At 43.5% G+C, this 23,513-nt stretch overlaps 1 protein-coding gene across 5 annotated transcripts in view; it reads right to left on the bottom strand.

Annotated features, from left to right (window-relative positions):
* dnm3 (dynamin 3) overlaps positions 1-23,513 on the bottom strand; it is a 168,769-nt gene that overhangs the window by 121,549 nt on the left and 23,707 nt on the right. For 4 of the 5 annotated variants that reach the window (XR_004413239.1, XM_033028059.1, XM_033028062.1 and 1 more), the window contains exons 2-10: positions 19,482-19,555; positions 17,924-18,073; positions 15,967-16,170; positions 14,048-14,146; positions 11,794-11,954; positions 9,070-9,212; positions 4,574-4,709; positions 3,474-3,541; positions 627-765 (exon numbers count right to left, since the gene is read on the bottom strand). Coding sequence is in view for 4 of the 5 variants with exons in the window: in XM_033028059.1 (XP_032883950.1) it covers positions 627-765; positions 3,474-3,541; positions 4,574-4,709; positions 9,070-9,212; positions 11,794-11,954; positions 14,048-14,146; positions 15,967-16,170; positions 17,924-18,073; positions 19,482-19,555 (1,174 nt within the window). In the remaining variant the exon portion in view is untranslated. The remainder of the gene's footprint in view (positions 1-626; positions 766-3,473; positions 3,542-4,573; positions 4,710-9,069; positions 9,213-11,793; positions 11,955-14,047; positions 14,147-15,966; positions 16,171-17,923; positions 18,074-19,481; positions 19,556-23,513) is intronic. The other variant, XM_033028060.1, reaches the window with a different exon arrangement.

Below are 23,513 nucleotides of genomic sequence, written 5' to 3'. Positions count from 1 at the left end.
GATAGCATGTAAAATCAAAGCTTTTCACTGGACCTCGTGACATGTGACAATAATAAACCTAAACTTAAACCTAAATGAATAAAATAAAGCATAATTTAAACTCACAAGCTCCAGAATGGGAAAAAAAGGATCTTTCTTTTGCATTTTAATTTATTGTGTTTTATTCATATAAATCATATAAAATTATTTACATTGAATGTTTAATGCAAGCAGTTACGATAAATTTATCTCTTGATAAAAAAAGACTACCTAACTATTTCTGCTAATGGCACATCAGATGTCTATCTACATCTAAAGTAACTATCTTACTTTGCGCTAAGCAAATGCAAAGTTGTAAAATGTAACCAGATGAGTTAAAGCAATTAACACACAAAATATTAATATGACGCCACAGAGCTTAAGGGGAAATCTTAAATTAATGCAAACTGACATATACTATTAGTTGTGCATTATTTTGTACTGTTTGAAGAGACATTCACTGTCAAATGAAGTGCAATAAATCAAATCAGTGACAAATTTATTGCATACTCTAAACCTAAATTACTGTACTGTCGAGGATGTGGATTTCAGCGGATGTTAGTACTTTTATCACTCTGTGTGAAACAAATAAAAGTTAAGAAGTTTACCTTGTGACTGCACTGTCTAATGGTATGTATTAATTCTTGAATAACCAGATCCACGCACTTCAGGCAAGGTTCCTTGAGTTTCACTATCTGTTTCTTCACAATAGTTTCAAAAGCCATATCAGGCGTAAACAAACCAGGCCTGAAGACATTAAAGGCAAGACAAAACATCATTCTTGATAACGACCACACTGAGAAAATAAATCTGCATGCATCACTTAGTAAAATATTCAGCATTTTCCACACAAATATATTTTGAACTATTTAATATTGTTTAAAAAAGAAGAACAATTATCATTCAAACATAATTCAACTGTTTGAATAATTAAAATAGATAAGCTACCAATTATTTTTAAAGAAAAAAGCACTATCATCTGAAAAGTCTATTTATAAGGGAGGTACACACAAGCTGATAACTCATAGGAACTTATGTAATAAGTTATAGAAAGTTATATCTACCTTTCCCTCTCAACCCGATTCTCCTACCTTCTACCAGTAACCTTTGACATATATGATCCTAACTTTAAGAAAACTATGCAACCAACATTCAGAGAATATCTTAGTTTTTACATTTAATAAGTTGGTAAATAGTTTTATATACTTATCATTTGAAAATGGGGTCAGGTTGTTTACTGCATTTGTCTGCAAATTACTGACTGGCCTTCAAAGGAGGAAACAAAATGCTGGAGTAACTCAGCGGGAAGATAGCATCTCTGGAGAACATGGATGGGTGACATTTTGGACGGGACCTTTCTTTAGGCAATTTCAAAAAAGTTTAAACGTTTCAAATATTGGCAATGAAACAAAACTGGAGCCTATATGTCAAATGTTCCTAGTTATGTAATCTAAACGGCCACAATTTAATTCAAATATGCACTCAATTATGTACATTTTTAAACTAACTAATGGAATGTTGGCATTCCAGTTAAATTAAAATTGTACACTGTAATTAGATCCAACTGCTAGAGAATGCAGATGGTACTCAAAAGCAAAAATTATAAAAAATAAACTTAACATGGCAAGAAAGCCGTGAAGTAAATTAACCTAGATGTAGTATCTCTTTCTGCAAGTTAAGACATCCATCACACAGTGAAGACAGCAGCCTAACAGGTGGTTATTTTAGGAATACTTGATTTGAAGACTGTTTGGAACCAAACACAAGAAAAAAAGGGCTGCAATGAATGAATGACATGAATTATTGTCGAAGATAGACATAAAGTGTAATTGGGCCTGTCCCACTTGCCGATTTTTCCGGCGACTGCCGGCATCATTGGCTGACGTATCAGGTCACCGGAAAAGTCGTGGCGTGACGCGGCGATGACGCGACGTGATGACGTATTGATGCACAGTGTTTCCTCAAGTGTCGCAACATTTTTTTTGTCGCCGCTGGATTTGACATTTTGGCGACCCTGATACATCAGTCAATGATGCCGGCAGTCGCCAAAAAACAAAAACGCCAAGTGGGACAGGCCCTTTAGAGTAACTCAGCGGGACAGGCAGCATCTCTGGAGAAAAAGGGTGGGTGACATTTCGGGTCGGGATCCTTCCTTGGACTGAAAGTAGATGGGAGGGAACTGGAGGCAAGAAAAGGCAGGGCTGACAACAGATGACCAAGTAAGGGTGAAACCGATAATGGCCCATTGTTGGCTGTGGAAGAGCTGATAACGAAGGGATACAAGGATGCGAACAGTGGAATTATTTTCCTTGCAACTGTGATGATGGCAAAACGTCCGACAAGTGAAATAAATCAAAATAGTTAATGTATTTTATTTACAATGTTGATACTGCAACATTATTACTTAGTTATGTGTTACAGGCTCAAAGCAGCAGTAAGCATGCAAAGGACGACTTGTATGTGGGCGGCGCGACTCTTGTCAGCAGCGGCCTCTGCAGTCCGTCTGTCTATTTTATTGTTTTCTGTCTTGTTCTATGTAGTTTTTATTGTTTTTTTTGTCGGGGTATGTGTGTGGGGGTGGGGGAACTTTAAGGTCTTTCCCCTGCACGGGAGACCCGACCTTTTCTTTGTCGGGTCTCCGTTGTCGTTGGGGCTGCTACGTGGAGCGGCCTCCGACAGGAATGACCTGGGGCTCCAGTCGCGGAGCTGCGGATTTACTCACCATCACGGAGCTGGCCGTGTCCGGAGCGGGTGGAGCTGTGGTGGCGCGCTGCTGTGACCCGACACCCGGAGATTCGGAAGCTCCTACCGCAGGTCTGTGGACAGTAATACCGGGAGCCCGCGGGTCCCTGCTGGGAGACCGCTTTTCGGGGCTTCCGCAACGGCGACTTCTCCCGCCCGAGTTGCGGGGTTGAAGATTACCTGGAGCGGGGCCTTACATCACCGCCCCGTGCGGCTTGGAATGGCTGCGGGACTTTGTGAGCGCCCGCCGGGGCTCCAACACCAAGAGCCCGCCGAGGCTCCAACACCAAGAGCCCGCCGGGGCTCCAACACCAAGACCCGGTGCGTGGCCTTGCATCACCCGGCGTGGCTTTAATGGCTGCGGGACATTTAACATCGCCCGCCGGGGGCTTTGACTCTGTCTTTGACTCTGACATGGGGGGGAGAGGGGAGTGCAGGGGAGAGATATGTTTAAGTTTTGCCTTCCATCACAGTGAGGAGGACTCACTGTGATGGATGTTTATGTGAATTGAATTGTGTTGGTGTGTGTCTTGGTTCTTTTTTTTGTATGGCTGCAGAAACCAAATTTCATTTGAACCTCATGTGAGGTTCAAATGATAATAAAAGGTATGGTATTGGTATTGGTATGGTGGTAGACTAAATACACAATTTTCATTTCTTCTGTATTACAGGTTAAACTGAAAGATCAAAATCACTCTTTGAAAGCAACTCGCCTGATACCATGGATATTCTTAATAGCGAAGCTAATTTCTCGTCGTAGTTCTTTTTCATCAAACTCCATCTACAGAAATTAAAAATAAATCATTTATTGTCCTCACGCCAGAAGAAACTGTGACTATGAGGCATTATTAACCTTCAAATCTACGAATGCTTGACGTTGCAGTTATTATATAAGATATCCGTTTGCACATGATTTAATAAACTACAGGCACTAGTAACATAAGAATGAAGTCTCTCGATCTGAGCTTCCTAAGCCTTTGATCTGCAAATTACTTGCTGTTATAAACAGATAATGTTTAACATGCATGTTTTTATACAATTCTGCTATCTTAAAAGAAATAGTGACAGGACATGCATTTACTGTCATTCATCAATTTGTCGATGATTACATAGCCGGGTATCCAGTGGTCCATTATGACTAATATAAGCAGTTTAATAATTTTTGTCAATACAAACATTTGCTGATGATTAAAGATTTGGAATCAAATACATTTTTAAGTTAAAAAAAAAAGGCTCACATTTCTGGAGAACTTAGATAGGAGATATTTTGGGTCGGGAACCTTCTTCAGCTGTCCCAAAATGGCAACTATCAATGTTCTCCAGAGACGCTGCCTGACCCGCTGAGTTACTCCAGCACTTTGTGTCCTTTTCTTTCTAAACCAGCATCAGCAGTTCCTCGTGCCAACATTTTTAAGTTAATTTGTTATGGTTAATATTCTTCTCTTCACAGTATATTTACAACTAAAGAAATTACTGTTAATTATTTTTGAAAATGTTTGTTTCGAGAGACTTCTGGAACCTGGGATGAAAGTTGAGACTATTAGTGCTTTCAGTGCAAAATTATGTAGGTTTTGATGCCAAGGTTCAAGGCTATCACACAATATATTAGAGAGGGATAAATGTTTACTTATTCTAGCTAGTAGACAATATAGACAGTTTTCAATGCTGTATATCTCTACAGTTTTATGACACTCAGGAGATTTCCTTGTTACATGACTCAAGGCCCAGAAATCCACTGATCACTTCAATATTTTACTTTTCTGATGGTTTCATTGCAATAACATAAGTAGAATGAGATTGGTAAGAGTTATACCTTTACCAGCTCAAAAGGAAATCGTTCATGGAAAACTTTGTTGATCCTTGCTCCACCTGATAATTCTACCGTATCCACTTGATTGCCTGATCCTTCGATTTTCTTGTCAAAATCCACGGAAAACTGTTTTACCATCCTGATTGTTAGAAAGGAAGAAAATAATTTCTGATTGGTAGTTAATAATTACTGACGAGTCTATGGCACACTTTTTAAAAGTTTAGTTTAGTTTAGAGATACAGCACGGAAACAGGCCCTTTCGTCCCCCGAGTTCACGTCAACCCGCAATCCCCGTACACCACTATCTTACATATTAGGGACAATCTACAATCTTTACCAGTCAATTACCTACAAACCTGCATGTCATAGGAGGAAACCGGAGCACCCGGGGAAAACCCACGCAGTCATGGGGAGAACGTTTAAAATCCATACAGACAGTACCCGTAGTCAGGATTGAACTCAGGTCTCTGGCGCTGTAAGGCAGCAACTCTACCGCTGAACCACCTAAGCTTCCAAACAGTCTTGGCTAATAAAAACATCTTGCCTGCCTATGTACCACTCTTCTCTATCTTAAGGAAATAAATGAAAACTTGGGTGAAAGCAATCATTTTAATTTAGTTTAGTAATAATGGACACTTATACTGGTGATTGACAGATCTTGTGTTATGCGCGGATATCAAGGTATAGGAACAGTGGCGAGAAAATTAATTTGCTCTGATCTAACCAAGTGAACAAATAGATTCACAGGAACGGAGGTTTCTCCATCCATGCATCATCTTTGACTGTATTGCGCAGAACCTGAAGTTACCCATCCCAAAGATCTGCTGGAACTAGTGGACTGAGATAACATTTCTTAGAGCTTTTATGTAATATTAGAATGTCATTTATTTTATGTTGAAATTTGTCTGCAATAATAAATTTCGTTCTTTATTAATTTGGAGAAGTAATCAATATTCCGTTTAAAATATACAGTTTTGAAAGAGGACACAAAATACTGGAGTAACTTATACGTGACGTTTTTGGTTATGATACTTCTTCAAACTGAAGAAGTTCTCGACCCGAAACGTCACCTATCCATGTTCTCCTGTGATGCTGCCTGACCCGATGAGTCACTCCATCACTTTGTGTCCTTTTGTGTATTGACCAGCATCTGCAGTTCCAGCTGTTTGTATGCAAAAACAAAGAATTTCACTGAACCTTGGCACATGTCAAGAGAGTTTATTGTCATGTGTCCTAGATAGGACAATGAAATTATTGCTAGCTGCAGCACAACAGAATATTGTAGGCATGAATACAGAACAGATCAGTGTGTTCATATACCATATATATACACATAAATAAACAGATAAAGTGCAATAGGCTGTTATAGTTCAGAGTTTGTTTGAAGTTGAGTTTAATAGTCTGATGGCTGTGGGGAAGTAGTTATTCCTGAACCTGGATGTCGCAGATTTCAGGCTCCTGTACCTTCTACCTGAAGGCAGCAGAGATATGAGTGTGGCCAGGATGGTGTGGGTCCTTGATGATGCTGCCAGCCTTTTTGAGGCAGCGACTGCGATAGATCCCCTCGATGGTAGGGAGGTCAGAGCCGATGATGGACTGGGCAGTGTTTACAACTTTTTGTGGCCTTTTCCGCTCCTGGACGCTCAAGTTGCCGAACCAAGCCACGATGCAACCGGTCAGCATGCTCGCTACTGTGCACCTGTAGAAGTTCGAGAGAGTCCTCCTTAACATACCGACTCTCCGTAATCTTCTCAGGAAGTAGAGACGCTGATGTGCTTTCTTTATAATTGCATCAGTGTTCTGGGACCAGGAGAGATCTCCGGGAATTTGAAGTGCTTGACCTTTTCCACCATCGACCCGTTGATTTAAACGGGACTGTGGGTCCCCATCCTATCCCTTCCAAAGTTCACAATCAATTCCTTGGTTCACACTATGTTCGGCAACGCAGTCATGAGTATAGAGTACAGCAGAGGGCTGAGCACGCAGCCTTGAGGTGCTACCCTGCTGAGTGTTATCGAGGATGACACATTTCCACCAATACGGACAGATTATGGTCTGTGAATGAGGAAGTCGAGGATCCAATTGCAGACGGATGCGCAGAGACCCAGATCTGAGAGCTTGGTAACCAGCTTGGAGGGGATGATGGTATTAAATGCCGAGCTGTAGTCAATGAATAACAGCTTGACATATGAGTTTTTGTTGTCCAAGTGGTCCAGAGCGGAGTGGAGACCCAGCGAGATCGCATCCACCGTTGATCTGTTGTGGCGGTAAGTGAACTGCAGTGGGTCCAGGTTTTTGTCGAGGTACGAGTTGATTTGCGCCATGATCAGCCTCTCAAAGCACTTCATCACCACAGACGTTAGTGCCACTGGTCGATAGTCATTGAGGCATGTCACCTTGCTCTTCTTGGGCACTGGTATAATTAATGCCCTTTTGAAGCAGGTGGGAACCTCAGACATCAGAAGTGAGGGTCCGTAAAATCTCCAGCCAGTTGGTCCGCACAGGTTTTTAGAACATGACCGGGTATACCATCAGGACCAGGCGCTTTCCGAGGGTTCACCCCTCTGAAGGATTTCCTGACATCGGCCTCTGTGACTGTGACTGAAATACCATCACGGCGAATGTGAGCTCAGGAAGGCACATCAGTATTCTCCCTATCAAAGCATGCGTAAAACGCATCGTCAGGGAGTGATGCTTCGCTGACATTTGAGCTGCCTCCTGATTTCGCCTTGTAGGAGGTGATTGCATTCAAGCCCTGCCACAGCTGCCGAACATCCGTCTCAAGCTCCAGCTAGGAGCAGAAGTCTCTTTTGGCCTTTTTAATGGCCTTACCAAGGTCGTATCTGGACTTCTTGTAGACCACTGTATCTCCAGACCTGAATAGCCGGGATCTGGACTTCAGAAGAGTGCGGATCTCATGGTTCATCCAAGGCTTCCGGTTAGGAAACAGGAAACAGGTTAGGAATGTTTTTGTTGGGATGCAGCCCCCCACACATTTCTTTATGATGTATGTAGCGACTGTGGCGTATTCATTCATGTCCGTTGCCGAGTCCATGAACATTGCCCAGTCTACAGACTCCAAACAGTCCTGGAGTTGTTCCTCCGCCTTCCCCGACCAGCTCTGTACAGTCCTCACCTCTGGGGGTGTGCTCTTCAATTGCTGCCTGTAGGCAGGAAGAAGCAGCACCGCAGTATGGTCAGATTTACCGAAGTGAGGGCGAGGGATAGAGCGATAGGCGTCTTTGATGGTCGTGTAGCAGTGGTCGAGGGTGTTTGATTCTCTGGTGCTGCAGGAGACATATTGGTGGAAGTTAGGGAGCGATTTCTTCAGGTTGGCTTTGTTGAAATCCCCGGCTATGGTGGTAAACGCCTCGGGGTAAGCCGTCTGGTGCTTGTTGACCACGGCATGCAGCTCTCCCAGTGCCAGATGGACGTCTGCCTGGGGAGGGATGTAGATCGCGGTCAGGATGATGGAGGTGAATTCCCTCGGTAGGTAGTAGGGACGGCACTTCACAGCCAGGTGTTCCCTGTGTGGAGAGCAGGAGTTGGATAGGACGGCCACGTCTGAGCACCACGCAAAGTTGACCATGAGGCAGATGCCCCCTCCTCTCCCTTTCCCAGATGCCAGTGTACGGTCCATGCAATGGATGGAGAAACCTTCAGGTTGGACTGTTGAGTCTGGGGAGCTGGGGGTGAGCCATGTCTCTGTGAAACACAACACAGAGCATTCCCTCAGCTCCCTTTGATAAAGCAGCCTTGCCCTTAAGTCCTCCACTTTATTTTCAAGGGACTGTACATTGGCTAGGACGATGGGTAGGGAGAGGTGGGTCAAAGTCCCCTGTGCTTCTGTCTGACCTGAAGTCCTGCCCGTTGGCCACGTTTCCAGACACAATGGAGGCCTCTCCGTTGTTTCCAGGTACTGTGCTTACTGTACCTGCTGTTTCTGTGAACCTGCACTGGAACGGGGATTCCCTTGCAGACGCCAGCTCCAGCTCCGTTGCAGCTCCAGTTCCTGGGAGATCCTGCCCGTCGGCACGGGAGGTCTTTCCGGTGTTTCCAGGTACAGTACCTGTGATCCTCAGTCGGGTCGGGTGTTCTCCAGCGATTGAGGGAACGTTTGCAGTCGGGGGCTCCCGCAGCTGCGGGAGATCGCAATATCACTATTGCCTTCAAGTGCACTAGCAGTTTGTCCGTTTCTGTGCCGATTTCTACCGTTTCTCTGATCAAGGTGAGTTGAGTGAAGCTATGAATAATCCTCTTCTGTTGAGCTGCTGGCAAACTGTCACCACAGGCAGGCTCCATCTTTGATGTGTCAATAAATTCTCATTAAATTGAATTTGCAATGAATTTCATTTAATTGAATTTCCTCGTTTCTACTGTTTTGAAAGCATGCAGATTCAAGCTAATATGACACAAGTAGTTCCCAGAATTTTCCCAGACAATCCACATTATACTTCAAACAAAGATGCTTAACAATAAGTTGAGAGCGCGTAACGTACAGCAAGAGAGCTTTGGCTGTTATGGCAGGGTCATCAGGTCGGCAGTCCTTAAACTCTGCCACCTCCTTTTCTAAAGATGATAACTGCCTCCGCAGCTTGTCTCGCAGCACTGGGAGAATCTCCCGAATGTGGTTGGTCAGCTGCTGCAAAATAAAAGACAATGAACATTCAAAACCCTATTGAAACATTAACAAATTATAACATATCTATATATTACTAAAACTCTCATCTTGACCACTTCCTGTCTGCGTTGTAATTAAATTTGCACAAAAACGATCCCCCACAGCATTGCCACCTTACTCACCATTCTCCTCTGCTGCAAGTCAAATAAGTTTTGTTCCGATCGGTGAAACAGTACAAAAGTTATGAAGGTTTTGAAGGTTCCTCCTCCCCCACAGCCCCCCCTCCTCATCCCCCCTCCCCCACACACATCCCCTCCCGAACACCCCCCACAACCCCTCCCCACATCCCCCACCCCCCCCCACAAAGCCCCTCCCCCTCCCCCACATGCCCCCTCCCCCACACCCACATCACCCCCTCACCCCCCCTTCCCCACATTCCCTGCCCAGTGGTGGAACATTGCTTCGGGGGAATGGGTTGCGTTGGAGGAACAGGTGAGTGGTGGAATATTGCGTTGGGGAATGGGTTGCGTTGGGGGGGGACCAGGCCCGTGTGACTGGGACCCAACGGGTCCCACGTAGCCTAGTTACATAATAAAGTGGAGGTGCAATGAATGTCTTGCTCTTCCGTTAGAATTCTAGAACAACAATGTTGCAATGAAATTCAAGCTAAACATGTTAAACAAAGATATAGTTGTTGAACATGGCCACGAAAGTAAATACTGTACAGAAAAACTACATGATGCATTACATTTCCATCTTTCTGCACCAGGATTAAATTCCGCCAAGGATAAAGAAAAGCTGCATATGCCTGTGAAAATTATTGGTAGGCTAGCATAAAAAAAAGGACAAATCAGATTTAAAATGAATATCTAAAAAGGTTTCTAAACCGTTATGAAGGGAATTTAATAAAGATAATCTGAGGCTTCTGTATGATCAGATCACTTGTATTTGTCACAATGATTCAAAGATGGACCCCTTCATCACGCCAAATGAGGTCAAGGGGGATATAATCATTTAACCTTGCTCACCATTATCTTATTATCCTATCTTAGTAGAATATGCTCCTATAAGAACTGACTGAAGAAAAGTGAGGAAGGTGGATTCTTTAATCTTCAAGCCTATATTCAACGTCAAAATGTCCAGGATATTTATCATTGACCTGCAACACACTAATAATTCTGCCATGCTTGAACCCAACAAGTGACATCCAGACTATGATGCATCTCCTAACATAAACCAACCTAAGCATCAAATTTTAATCCAACATTAAGAGAAGGGGTCTCGACCCAAAACGTCACCTATCCATGTTTTCTGGAGATGCTGCCTGACCTGCTGAGTTACTCCAGCACTTTGTGTCCTTATGTGCATTAACCAGCATCTGCAGTTCCTTGTTTCTACATTGCGAAGCGAAATAACACTGCACAATTCACCATCAAGGGCTGATGCAGGAACAATTGCTTCACTTATCTCTGCAGCCACAACCTAGAGACTCAGCACGGGATCCAGTGTATTCGTGCCTCCTTTGGGAAACAAATTCAGCACATCTTCTCTGACCATGATCCATGGAACAACACCAAGATATCGACAAAATGGATGATGGCATTTCGGATTAAAAGCGTTTCAAACACATCGATTGCCATATAGTCTCCTTTGGTATGTGGACAGTCAGTCTGATACAGGTATGCAGCTCAATTATCATCTCTATCCCTTTGTTAAGGATGTGAAATGGGTGATTTTACCAGTATCACCTGAAGAACCTAGTCAGCCATGACCAATAGAAACATAGAAAATAGATGCAGGAGGAGGCCATTCGGCCCTTCGAGCCAGCACCGCCATTCATTGTGATCATGGATGATCGTCCCCAATCAATAACCCGTGCCTGCTTTCTCCATAGAAACATAGAAAATAGGTGCAGAATGATGCTGCCTTAAAATCCTCCTCCGCACTAAGTTGGAAGATGAAGCATTAATACAATAATCCTCAGAGATGAACTCCACTGGACAACATATATGCCCAACTCTCAATTCCCCAAATGAGTTTCACGCTTCCAGCTCATTCGTGACCAGAGATCCTATGGTGGTCAAAGGAAAAGTTGTAAAAACACAATGAAGGCATATGTCAAGAAAAAACCCGTGGTAGTCATGAACAAGGAAAGCTTGGGTACACATGCACACGCGGGCACAAGGCAGCAAAGAGATAACTAGCTTTGAAAAGAAACTCCTTGCCTTCAAAATGGAAAATAAAAAAAAGTAAAAGAAACCTTAACCTGTGGACAGCTTTCCCAATACAGTCTGTACAGGTACACATCAGTAATTTTGATGGATGGATCTGTATATCTAGGACATAATTACGGAGTCACCTCAAGACTCATCAGCGAATGAGAGTCGAGATCATGCATATTTTCAATGATTCTCGGTGAAATCAATTTACGATTCATAATACTGGATACATAATACATAATAATTCACTTCATTGTTAAAATTAAAAGAAACAGTATCAAATATTTTGGCAGATATGCACAGTGGATTGCATTTACAAACAAGACCTATGCAAACCAAACCATTATCACAATCCTAAATGTCATCCAAACATTAATTCTCACCTCATTGAGGATCTTCTGGAGATATGGAGTTCCCATACGTTCTGCCATGTGTTTATACGCAAGTTGAGAAAGGAAAAAATTTCTTTCCGCTATAAGTGCTGCTTTAATGTCCTTCTTTCCTTCTATATCCTTCTGGCTTCTGTTGACAATACCAATGTATCCTAACAGTCATGAAATTATAAAATGAAAATTGTCAAGGTTCTTTATCATGTGCTTTCGGGATAACATTTACTCTTGCGATATAAAGTGATCTCCAGATCCTGGCCAATATTTATCCTTCAATTAACATTTCCAAACATTTAAACAGACCATCTATTTTTATCTGTAACACTGCAGCTTGTTGAGACTTCATGTGTACAAACTGGCTGCTATGTGATCGTTTAGGAGTGACAGGCTGTGAGCCAAACAATTGTTTTGTACGTGATTTAAATGGTGCTATATAAATAATGTACATGCCTTTTTGTTCCCCAAAGGAGCGTGGCACAGTAGTGCAGAGTTGCTGCCTTACAGCATCAGAGACCCAGGTTCAATCATGACCACAGGTGAAGTTTGTATGGAGTCTGTACATTCTCCCTGTGACCATGTGAGTTATCTCTGGGTGCTCCAGTTTCCTCCCACATTCCAACGATGTGTGGGTTTGTAGGTTAATTGGCTTCGGTAAATCTCTCTAGTGTGTAGGATAGAACGGTTGGTCAGCGCAGACTCGGTGGGCTGAAGGGCCTGTTTCCACGCTGTATCTCTAAACTGAGCAAGATATGGTTCCAATTGAAAAAGTAGTGAAGATGAAACTTTAGAAGCTTAGGACTTAAATTCACTCTGGTAAGTGCATAAGGTTTCCTCGAGTGATTCTGCATTTTTAGAACAATCTCAGTCGTTTTTACCGCAAGTTGCTTGTTCTAATTTATTCCTTTCACAGCAAAAGGAAGATACCTTTACAGCAAAAGGGTAAACCTAACAAGTCAGCATGAGAATGTGTTGAGACATCTAGCAGGATCTAAAAGGATTGTAGAAACAAGGAGCTGCAGATGCTGGCTTACAAAAGAAGACAGAGTCAGGTTCAGGCAGCATTTCTGGATAACATGGATGGGTGACGTTTCAGGTCGGGACCCTTCTTTAGACTGATTGTGGAAGAGAGGTGGGTCCTTAATGATGCTGGCTGCCTTTTGAAGCAGCGCCTCCTATAGATCCCTTCAATAGTAGGGAGGTCAGTACCCGTGATGGACCGGGCAGTGTTCTCCTCCTCTCTCTGTAATCTCCTTTGTTCCTGGACATTCGAGTTGCCCTACCAAGCCATAATGCAACGTCAATACACTGTCCTCCGTACAAATAAAATTCAAGACATACAGAAACTCCTCAATCTTCTAAACACGTAGAGGCATTGATAGGCTTTCTTTTATGATGATTAAGAAATCAACATCTGAATGTCAGACATGCAGTTTGGCACAAATGAGCTCTGGTACAACCATAGAGTCTTACAGCCCTTTTGCCCATTGTATCAATGCTGGCCATCAATGACCCATTTATACTGATCACATTTACCAGTACAGGGTCTGTAGTTTTCAATGTCTTTGCAATTTAAGTGCTGATCTGGATACTCTTTATGCCTCCACCACCAGGATGTACCACCAATTTGTTTATAAATTATTGACATGTGATTGTTTAGGACTGATAGGCTGCGAGCCAGTTTGAAATGTTTTGTAAGTGATCTAAATGGTGCTATATTGGCATGGGCAGATACAGCTTAATTTCTTTAATCAAATAATATTTCATTTTTTAGTTCAGTTTAGAGATACAGCACGGAAACAGGCCCTTCGGCCCACTGAGTCCACACCGAACAGTCCACAACAGCCAGCGATCCCTGCACATTAACACCATCCTACACACACTAGGGACAATTTACACATACACCAAGCCAATTAACCTACATACCTGTGCGTTTGGAGTGCAGAGGAAACCGAAGATCTCGGAGAAAACCCACGCGATTACGGCGAGAAAGTACAAACTCCGTACGGACAGTACCCATAGTCGTGATTGAACCCAATTCTCTGGCGCTGCAAGCGCTGTAAGGCAGCGACTATACCGCTGCGCCACCGTGGCCGCACAGGGTGATTGGCATCTTAGCAGTTGTACTGTTGAAGAAAAATTGTATTGGAATGTACTACACTTATCCTCAAACTAATGAGACTGATGTCACTTTAGATATTCAGCACTGGAAATTAAGCAGCAAATACAGTGGCCTATTTATATGCAATACCTCTGCGAAGAGGTAGCAGCTTGTTCTCCAAAACATTCCTGGCATCTGTACCCTCATCCATTAGATCAAGCTTGGTAATCACACCAATTGTTCGCAAACCTGTCCAAATCACATGAAATATTATTAAATGAGTAATTAATTAAAGTACAGTTTTCAGACAGCAGGAAAATGGAGGCACAGGGAACTGCAGATGTTGGGATCTTGCATGGAACACAAAGTGCTGGAATAACTCAGCGGGTCAGGCAGCATCACAGGAGAACATGTATAGGTGACGTTTCGGGTCGAGACCTTCTTTAGTCTCTGGAGGACATGGATAGGCGACATTTCAGGTCAGGACTCTTCTTCAAACTGGGTCTAATGTTTGCAGTCTGAAGAAGGGTCCCAACCTGAAATGCCATCTATCCATGTCTTCCAGAGATACTGCCTGACCCTCTGAGACTTCAGCACTTTGTGTTCTTTCAAACGGCAGATTAATTTTACTTTGTTCATGTGTGCTTGGAAGAGGTACATGTGAACCTCTATCTCACATGGAAGGGCTGCTAGGATCCCAGGATGGAAGTAAAAGAGGAGATGAACTGCACATGAAGGGCTGCTAGGATCCCAGGATGGAATTAAAAGAGGTGTACTGATCGGTTTTACATCTCCTGCAGTTGCTGTGGAAGTACCTGGGGAGGAGGTGGTTTGCGTGGGATCAGATGAGTGAACCAATGAGTTACGGAGAGAACTAGGAGAACGCTCTCTATGGAAAGTGGAAAGGGGTGAGGACTTGAAAATGTGACTGGTGGTGGAATCATGTTGAAAGTGGCACAAATGTCAGAGAATGACAGTTTGGATGCAAAGGTTGTTGGGTGAAAGGCGAGGACCAAGGGAACTCTATCCTTGTTCTGTCTAGGGAGAGGGGGAATGAGAACAGAACTGTGGGACACAGAGGAGATACATGTGAAGGCTCCATCCACAAAAGCAGGGGAGGGATTCCAGATGAACTAAAGAAAGAGGACATCTCGGATCTTCTATACGGAAAGCCTCATCTTAGGTGCCGATGTGACAGAGACAGAGAAATTGAGAGTCCACGCAAGAGACAGAGTGAGAGGAAGTGTAGTTAAGGTTATGGTGGAGGTCAGTGGGTTTGTAATGGATGTCAGTCGATAATCTGTCCCGTGATGGAGACAGAGAGATCAAGAAAGGGGAGAAAGATGACAGAGATAGTCCAAGTGAACTTGAAGCCGGGTGGAAGTTAATAGTAAAGTTGATTAAGTCCATGAGTTCTGCATGGGTGCAGGAAGCAGACCTAATGCAACCGCCAATGCAGCAGAGAAAGAGTTGAGGATGGTGCTGGGGTATGTTTGGAACAAAGAGTGTTCTCACAAAAATACAAGAAAAGCTGAGGCCCATGCAAGTGCCCTGGCTATACTTGAAGAAAGTGAGTCAAGACATTCTGCAGTAGGGACCTTTGTGTATTGTGTTTAAATGTATGATCCCTTTATCACTATCAAAAAATTAAAAACGTTTTTTGAAGTTTTAAAAGTTAAAAGGGTGGCACGGTGGCGCAGCGGTAGAGTTGCTGCCTTACAGTGCTTGCAGACCGGAGACCCGGGTTCGATCCTGACTACAAGTGCTGCCTGTACGGAATTTGTACGTTCTCCCTGTGACCGCGCGGGATTTCTCCGAGATCTTCTGTTTCCTCCCAAACTCCAAAGAGGTACAGATATGTAGGTTAATTGGTTAGGTATAAGTGTAAATTATCCCTAGTGTGTATAAGATAGTGTTAATGTGCGGGGATCTCTTGTCGGTGCGGGCAAGGGCCTGGATCCACGCTGTAACTCGAAACTAAACCAAATGTCTATTTATAAAAACAATAATTGCTAGGCAAGCTAAACGTTAAAAGTTAAGCGTTACGGGTGGGGGAAAAAATCTCTTACCTTGGGGATCAACATCTTTCGCTAACTTTAGTGCATCTGAATTGGTCAAGTCCGTGTTAGCTGGTGTTACAGCCAGAATAAGACAGTTTTCGCGACTGATGAATTGCATTATCATGTCCCTGATTTGGTACTCAATATCTGCTGGTTGATCTCCTACTGGCACTTTTGTGATGCCGGGTAAATCAATTAGGGTCAGGTTTAGCACTGTAAAAAAACAAAACAGGAGGATAAATAGCTGTTACTGTTCTTATTAATGCAACAGCAGAACTAAGTTTCCCTTGTTTCAGATCTATATCGTCAGTTGTAATTAAAAAGGACTGCAGATGCTACTTTTATACCCAATATAGCATAACGTGCTGGAGTAACTCAGTGGGTCAGGCAGCATTTCGTGGGAACATGGATAGGTGATGTTTCGGGTCGGGACCCTTCGACAGACTGACTCGAATCATTACCTATCCATGTTCTCCAGACATGTATGATCTGCTGAGTTACTCTAGCATTTTGTGCTTAATTTTCATCAGTTAAGAGTTCCGTATCTTTTTAATTGATACAATTTGCACTATTTCACATCACTGTTCTATAAAGTTAAGAAACACACAAAATCATAACTTGGTAATAATAATAATAATAATAATACATTTTATTTATAGGCGCCTTTCAAGAGTCTCAAGGACACCTTACAAAAATTTAGCAGGTAGAGGAAAAACATGTAAGGGGAATGAAATAAATAGTAGAGACATGACTAGTACACAAAGTAAAGACAGAATTCAATACAAAACACAATATGAGGCAATTAATGCACAGATGAAAAGGGAGGGGGACGTGGGGCTAAGGATAGGCAGAGGTGAAGAGATGGGTCTTGAGGCGGGACTGGAAGATGGTGAGGGACACGGAATTGCGGATCAGTTGGGGGAGGGAGTTCCAGAGCCTGGGAGCTGCCCTGGAGATGGCTCTGTCCCCAAAACTGCGGAGGTTGGACTTGTGGATGGAGAGGAGACCGGCTGATGTGGATCTGAGGGACCGTGAGGGTTGGTAGGGGGAGAGTAGGTCAGTGAGATATGGGGGGGCCAGATGGTGGAGGGCTTTGTAGGTGAGGATCAGGATTTTGTAGTTGATCCGGTGGGAGATGGGAAGCCAGTGAAGTTGTTTGAGGACTGGAGTGATGTGATGCCAGGATTTGGTGTGGGTGATGAGTCGGGCGGCTGCGTTCTGGACCAGTTGGAGTCAGTTGATGTAGGTGGAGCTGATGCCAAGGAGAAGTGAGTTGCAGTAGTCCAGTTGGGAGGAGATGAAGTCATGGATGAGTCTTTCAGCAGCGGGAGGTGTGAGAGAGGGTCTGAGTTTGGCGATGTTGCGGAGATGAAAGAAGGAGGTTTTAATGACATGGCGGATGTGAGGCTCAAGGGAGAGGGTGGAATCAAAGATCACGCCAAGGTTGCGGGCCTGGGGAGATGGGGAGACAGTGGTGCCGTCGATGGTGAGAGTGGGGTTATTGATTTTGCTGAGTGTGGCTTTGGAGCCTATGAGGAGGAATTCTGTCTTATCGCTGTTGAGTTTGAGGAAATTATGTTGCATCCAGGTTTTTATAGCTGACAAACAGGAGTTGATATGGGAGAGGGGGGGGGTTGTGGTGCCGAGGTAGATCTGGGTGTCGTCAGCGTAACAGTGGAAGTCCAGGTTGAAGTGGCGGAGTATCTGACCAAGGGGGAGGATGTAGATGATGAAGAGGAGGGGGCCGAGTACGGAGCCTTGGGGAACGCCTTGGTAGAACAGTATAACTTGTTTGAGAAGAAGATAAACGAACCACCATCTTAAATGCTTAGAATTAAGCACTTCCCTTACAAATAGCATGATCTCTCCCAAATGTGTTCGTTTGTACAGAAGTGTCGTATGGAATCAGTGAGCAGTCATCTTAATGTACATGGGAAAAAAAGTTATACTTCATCTTTCTACACACCATTTGGCGAGTAGATTCTCAGGTTAATGGGTATTGATGAAATCCCTTTGTTTGTTCCAGTTGCTCTGTCCGTTTCTACTTCAATTTCATGGCACACTTCCTCAAAATCAGTAAACCTTTTTCCTTTACAATGTAGGAATTCAGCATATTCTATAACAAAATTAAAATACAGTTAATAGCAAAACATATTTTCAAGTTATATAAGAGAGACACACAATGATGGTTGAATGGTTCATTGACTCCATCTACACTTCACGCTGCCTCGGCAAAGCCACCAGCATAATCAAGGACCAGTCTCACCCCGGTCACTCCATTGTCTCCCCTCTGGCAAGAGGTACAGAAGTGTGAAAACGCATACTTCCAGATTCAAGGATAGTCTCTTCCCAGCTGCTATCAGGCAACTGAATTGCCTTATCACGAGCTATGGTGCGATCCTGACCTCCCATCTATCTCATTGGAGACCTTTGAATTATCTTTAATCGGACTTTATCTTGCGCTAAAATGTTGTACCGTTTATCTGTATACTGCACACGGTTTGATGGTAATCATGTGTAGTACACAACAAAAGCTTTTCATTGTACATCAGTACATGTAACAATAATAAACTAAACTTTATTGTCACCTATACCTAGGTGTAGCCAAATCCATTTTTTGCATAGTTCAGTGAAAATCTGCAGATGCTAGAATGTTGAGGAAACCACGGATTGTGGCAATTACTCAACAGGTCAGGCAGCATCTGTGAAGGCAATGATAGGCGATGATACCCTTCTTCAGACTCAAGAGGGGACTCAAAAAGTTGCTAATCGTTCTTCCACAGATGCTCCCTGGCCCGCCGAGTTACTCCAACACTTTGTGTTTTGTACAAGTTATATAAATTGCTCTTCGAGTAAAGACGACAATATCAAAATATTTTCGTTGTTATGAATACCGAAAGAGCATTTTATTTGTAAATTAACAATTGAACCCCAGTCTGTCTCATAGAAGTGAAGATGTGGAACAAACTCTAAGCAAAGAATGTTAATGCTGTCTCAATCAGTTCCTGAAAGTAAAAGATAATTTTGTCCTTTAATCTCATTTGCTTTCCACCCTTTCACAGACCATTGGCTGCAGCTGAGTCGATTGATGGATACAGCAGTACCTTCGGCACATCGAGTCCACACCAACCCCCTCACTCTAGCTCTATGCTATCCCACTTTCGTATCCTCTCCATAAACCGGAACACCCAGAGGAAACCCACACTGTCACAAGGAGAACATGCAAACTTCACATGGAGATCAGGATCAAACATGTGAAGCAGCAGCACGATCAGCTTTATCTTTTACCAGTTCTGGTGGTCTGCAATACATCTCTCTCCACATGCTGACCAGCTTGCAGAGATTTTCTTGTGTAGCTTTTTTATTTCAAAGTGCGTAAAGCTGTCACCTTCATCTTGATGAGCAATAGGGAGACAAAATCATATTCTAGAATCCAGCCTGCTGGCAATCATTTTGTTGCATCTGGTAACAATCTTGAACTTGACAAAAAAAAAGCTAATATTCAACAATAAAACTAATATTACCTGTAGTGGAATTAACCAGTTGCAAAACCAGAGGGCGTCTAGTCACTATGCCTGGTCCTCGAGGAAGAAAATCCCTAATGTTGAAAGAGAATAAAAAAAGATTTTCATTTTACTAAAAAAGATCTTTGAAAAAAATAAAGCTGTAGCAATATTTACACCACCAAGAACTGAGAAGGAAAAGGGAGTGGGGGTTGTTGTTAGAGGATACCTACAATTGGAGAATTCAATGTTAATTTTTTTGCATTCATCACGAGCATAACATTCATGCTGAGTTATTTACCTTTTTAATAAATACAAAAAGTTTCATTTAAAATTAAAAAAATCATTTTATAAAAGGAAAATTGATTTTAAAGGTGTCAGAATATTGAAGGGATTTGTTTCCTCGACTGTGTAATTTACATTTTTGCTGCCCTCATGTGGTCATCTTTATTCTTGTCCAGGCAACATTAAAGTGTGAAATGCAAGAGGTTTCAATTTGTATTGGATTATGACATTATCTTTAAAAGTAAAATTGCCGAATATTTATTCATTTTAATCTTATACGAGACAAACTGCAGGCCCGTTGGGTCTGCTGCCCCAACGCAATATTCTATCACTCACATGTTCCCCCCCAACGCAACCCGTTCCCCCAACGCAATATTCCACCACTTTCTCCTCTCTCCCCCCCTCCCCTCGGCATCCTCGGCATAGTGAAATAATACCGGGATCGGGGTCCGGGGGGGTGAAGCACCCCGTGTGGGGGTCAGGGGGGTAAATCACCCCGGTGTGGAGGTCGGGTGAATTACCCCGGTGTGGGGGTCGGGGTCCGGTGCCAGTGCAACGCGGTCAGTGACTCTGAGAGGGCGGAGGGACCAGACTGTCCCCAACTCCGCTGCAGCTGATGGGGACATTGCCGGGTTTATGTCCCCGTGTGTCCGCTGCTGTTGGAGCGCTGGAGTGCCCCTCCCTCCCGGAGTGGGCCATCCTGCCTTGTGAGTGCATTGTGTCCTCATTATGATTTTTTTTTAGTTTTTGGGGCTGTTTTTTAAATTTAAAGGATTAATAGCTTCGAAAATATAGGTGTGATTGCAACGGGAAGATGTTTATTGCCACAACAGGAAAAATGTAACTAGGATGTGTGAAAATGGGAAGACTGTGGCCTAGCGTTTGGAAGAAGATAGGAAAAACAGATTAACACAGAGACACATTCACATTGTGGGCACATCGTGGGCACAAACACAAACAATAGGAAGACTTTTAGTATTATTTAGAGATGTTGCGTTGCTAGGTGACAAGATAGATGATAGTGGTGGAAAAGACTCGATGGGCTGAATGGGCTACTTCTGCGATGAATTATGCACTTAAGAAAACACAAAATCAATAGTCCCTTCTTTTAAGGGAGAAAAAAATTGATCTCAAATGTTCTTATCAAAAGCATTCATTCTGAAACGTTCTCAATGTGAGGTTAGCCATTCTGTGCTGGAGTTTTATACAAAGAAGTTTTATCCACTCGGAGCCCATACTAGGCTCCTGAAAATCTATTCCAGGTTACGTCATGGAAGGGATTACCAGGAAGATAACAATTGAAAGAAGTGCTCAAAGTTTCCTTGAGAAAATGCAACATCCAATGGTTGAATCAATGGATCAATGGTTCTTTATGGTCACCTATGCACTGCATAGTGGAATTCATTTTTTGCATAGCTCTCACATGCACAGTCGCCATGTTTTGGTGCCATTTACAAAAAAGAAGTCCACTTGCTGGGTGTACTGGAGCCCCCCGATCCAGGTAAGTCCCAGGCTGCAGAAGGGTCTCCTCTGCTACCCTTGATCGGCATGGCCCGTGAACCGATGTTCCTCTTCTATATTCTGCAGACAAACTTAAAGGCGATGGAGGCAATACCCTCTCGTGCTAGCCCACTCCTCATGTTCATCGTTGCCAGTAACTCCCTCCTCTTCGACTCTCCAGTCTTTGGGGTCAGGCCCGGCAGCTTCTGAGCTTCCCTTTCAGGCAGCGGCCCACCGGGTCCTCCATTCGCAGCGGCGAATCAGGCGGAGTTGCGGGCAAACCGCGGGGTCCATCCTTGTTTGGCTCTGTGGCGCATTGCCTCACTGAGTCTTGTGAATCCCTGCCACACGACTTCTCAAATGGAAAGAAGATGTTGGAGATAGTTGTGAGAACTTCAAATTCATATATTGGGAAGACAGGGCATCTGCCCTGCAAAAGCAGCAGAAGGGATGCACCACCTCACAAACTACTCATCCGCCCACTCCATCAGTCATGTGCTGCCCCACCTGTGGTAGAGATTACAGCTTCCATATTGGTTCCATCAGCATCACACAATCCACAGAATCAGAGCAGATGCAGGTCATTCTTCGTCCCAAGCAAATGCCAAAGAACAAGAATCCTTTTTCTTCACAGCATCTAATTTATCACCATTGAAAAACTATTCCTATTTGTCTTATTCAAATTTAAAATAGTCCCCTATAATCAACTCCATCTCCCTTTGTTTTGTCCTGTCAGCTGTTGCCTACAGCAATATACAGTATATTGCAATAAAAATCAAAAGCCACAATGGATTTAATATCTCACCAATAAACTCATTTGTCTCTGTTCTACTTTACAGTTAATTAATGATCTATGGTCCTCCAAAATCTATGGAGGGATATGAAAGCAGAAATCAAGATTTTCAAATCAAGGTACTGTTTTATTGGGAGTCTGCGTAGGTCAGGAGGTGAAGGTAGATGAAGGAGACAATGGAAGCAAAAACAAGTACAGCACTGTTTTGGGTAACCTCAAGGAGTGCAATGGGCACCAACCAAGTTTGAGTTAAAATAGACATCATTGAGATTATGAGGCATAACCAAATTTGGCTGATGCCACAGAGCAGATCAGGGTGATGGTACGGATGCAAGGTCTAAGGTTTATCTCTGCAGATATTAGGTTGTAAACAATCCGGTTCACCTTCAGATGTTTGACAAACAGAAAGGAAATGTAATGAAAACAATGGATTTGAGCTTCCATTATGAAGCTTACCATCCAGTATAATTCAGACAGTGGAGAAGTCTGGAGAGTTAGCAGTGGAGTAAGTATGGGTATCAACAGCATCAATCCTTTAATTCAGAGCATCCTGAATGTCTTTGCCAAGGTATACAGAGCCATGAGCCCAGCCTTAAATATCAAGAAGACCCAGGTCCTACATCAACCTCCACCCAACCAGCCGTCTACCCAGCCCACTATAAATGTGGACGACACCACTCATGAAAACGTTGACCACTTCCCCTACCTTGGCAGCATTCTTTCCTCAAAAGTTGACATCGACTCTGAGGTCAACCATCGCCTGAGTTGTGCCTGCAGAGCCTATGCCAGACTCCGGAAAAGAATCTTTGAAGACCGAGACCTGAAGGCTCAAACAAAACTGCTGGTCTACAGAGCCGTTGTCCTCTCCACCCTGTTGTATGGAACTGAGTCATGGACCACTTACAGCAGGCACCTGAGAGCCTTGGAACAATACCATCAAAGGTCCTTACAAAAGATTCTGAGGATCAGCTGGGAGGAGAAACGCACCAACATCAGCGTTTTGGAGGAATCCAACATAACCAGTATTACCACCACAATAATGCCGCACCAACTTCGATAGACTGGCCATGTCATCCGCATGTCCAACACACGTCTCCATAAACAAATCCTGTACTCTCAATTGAAGGAAGGTCGGCGAGCCCCCGGCTGACCAAAGAAACGCTTCAAGGACAACATCAAGAACAGTCTGAAGAAATTCCACACCACATCAAGCAACTGGGAGCACATTGCATTGCAGGACAGGTGTTCCTGGAGGAAATCCGTGCAGGAAGGAGCTGCACTTCACGAAATGGAATTACGCCGTGTCGCAGAGACAATGCGACAGCACCATAAGGAGAGAGAAAAGGGGGCAGGACGACTACCAACCACCTCCAGTCTCCACTGCCCACGTTGCACCAAGGTGTGTGGATGGCAGATCGGCCTCTACAGACATCTGCAGACCCACAAGTAGACGGACCCTATGGAGTGGAGAGGAC

This window comes from Amblyraja radiata, chromosome 10, assembly GCF_010909765.2.
Source record: "Amblyraja radiata isolate CabotCenter1 chromosome 10, sAmbRad1.1.pri, whole genome shotgun sequence".
Classification (NCBI taxonomy): domain Eukaryota; kingdom Metazoa; phylum Chordata; class Chondrichthyes; order Rajiformes; family Rajidae; genus Amblyraja; species Amblyraja radiata.
Note: the sequence above shows the minus strand (reverse complement) of the source record. Positions and strands in the feature narration are given on the sequence as shown.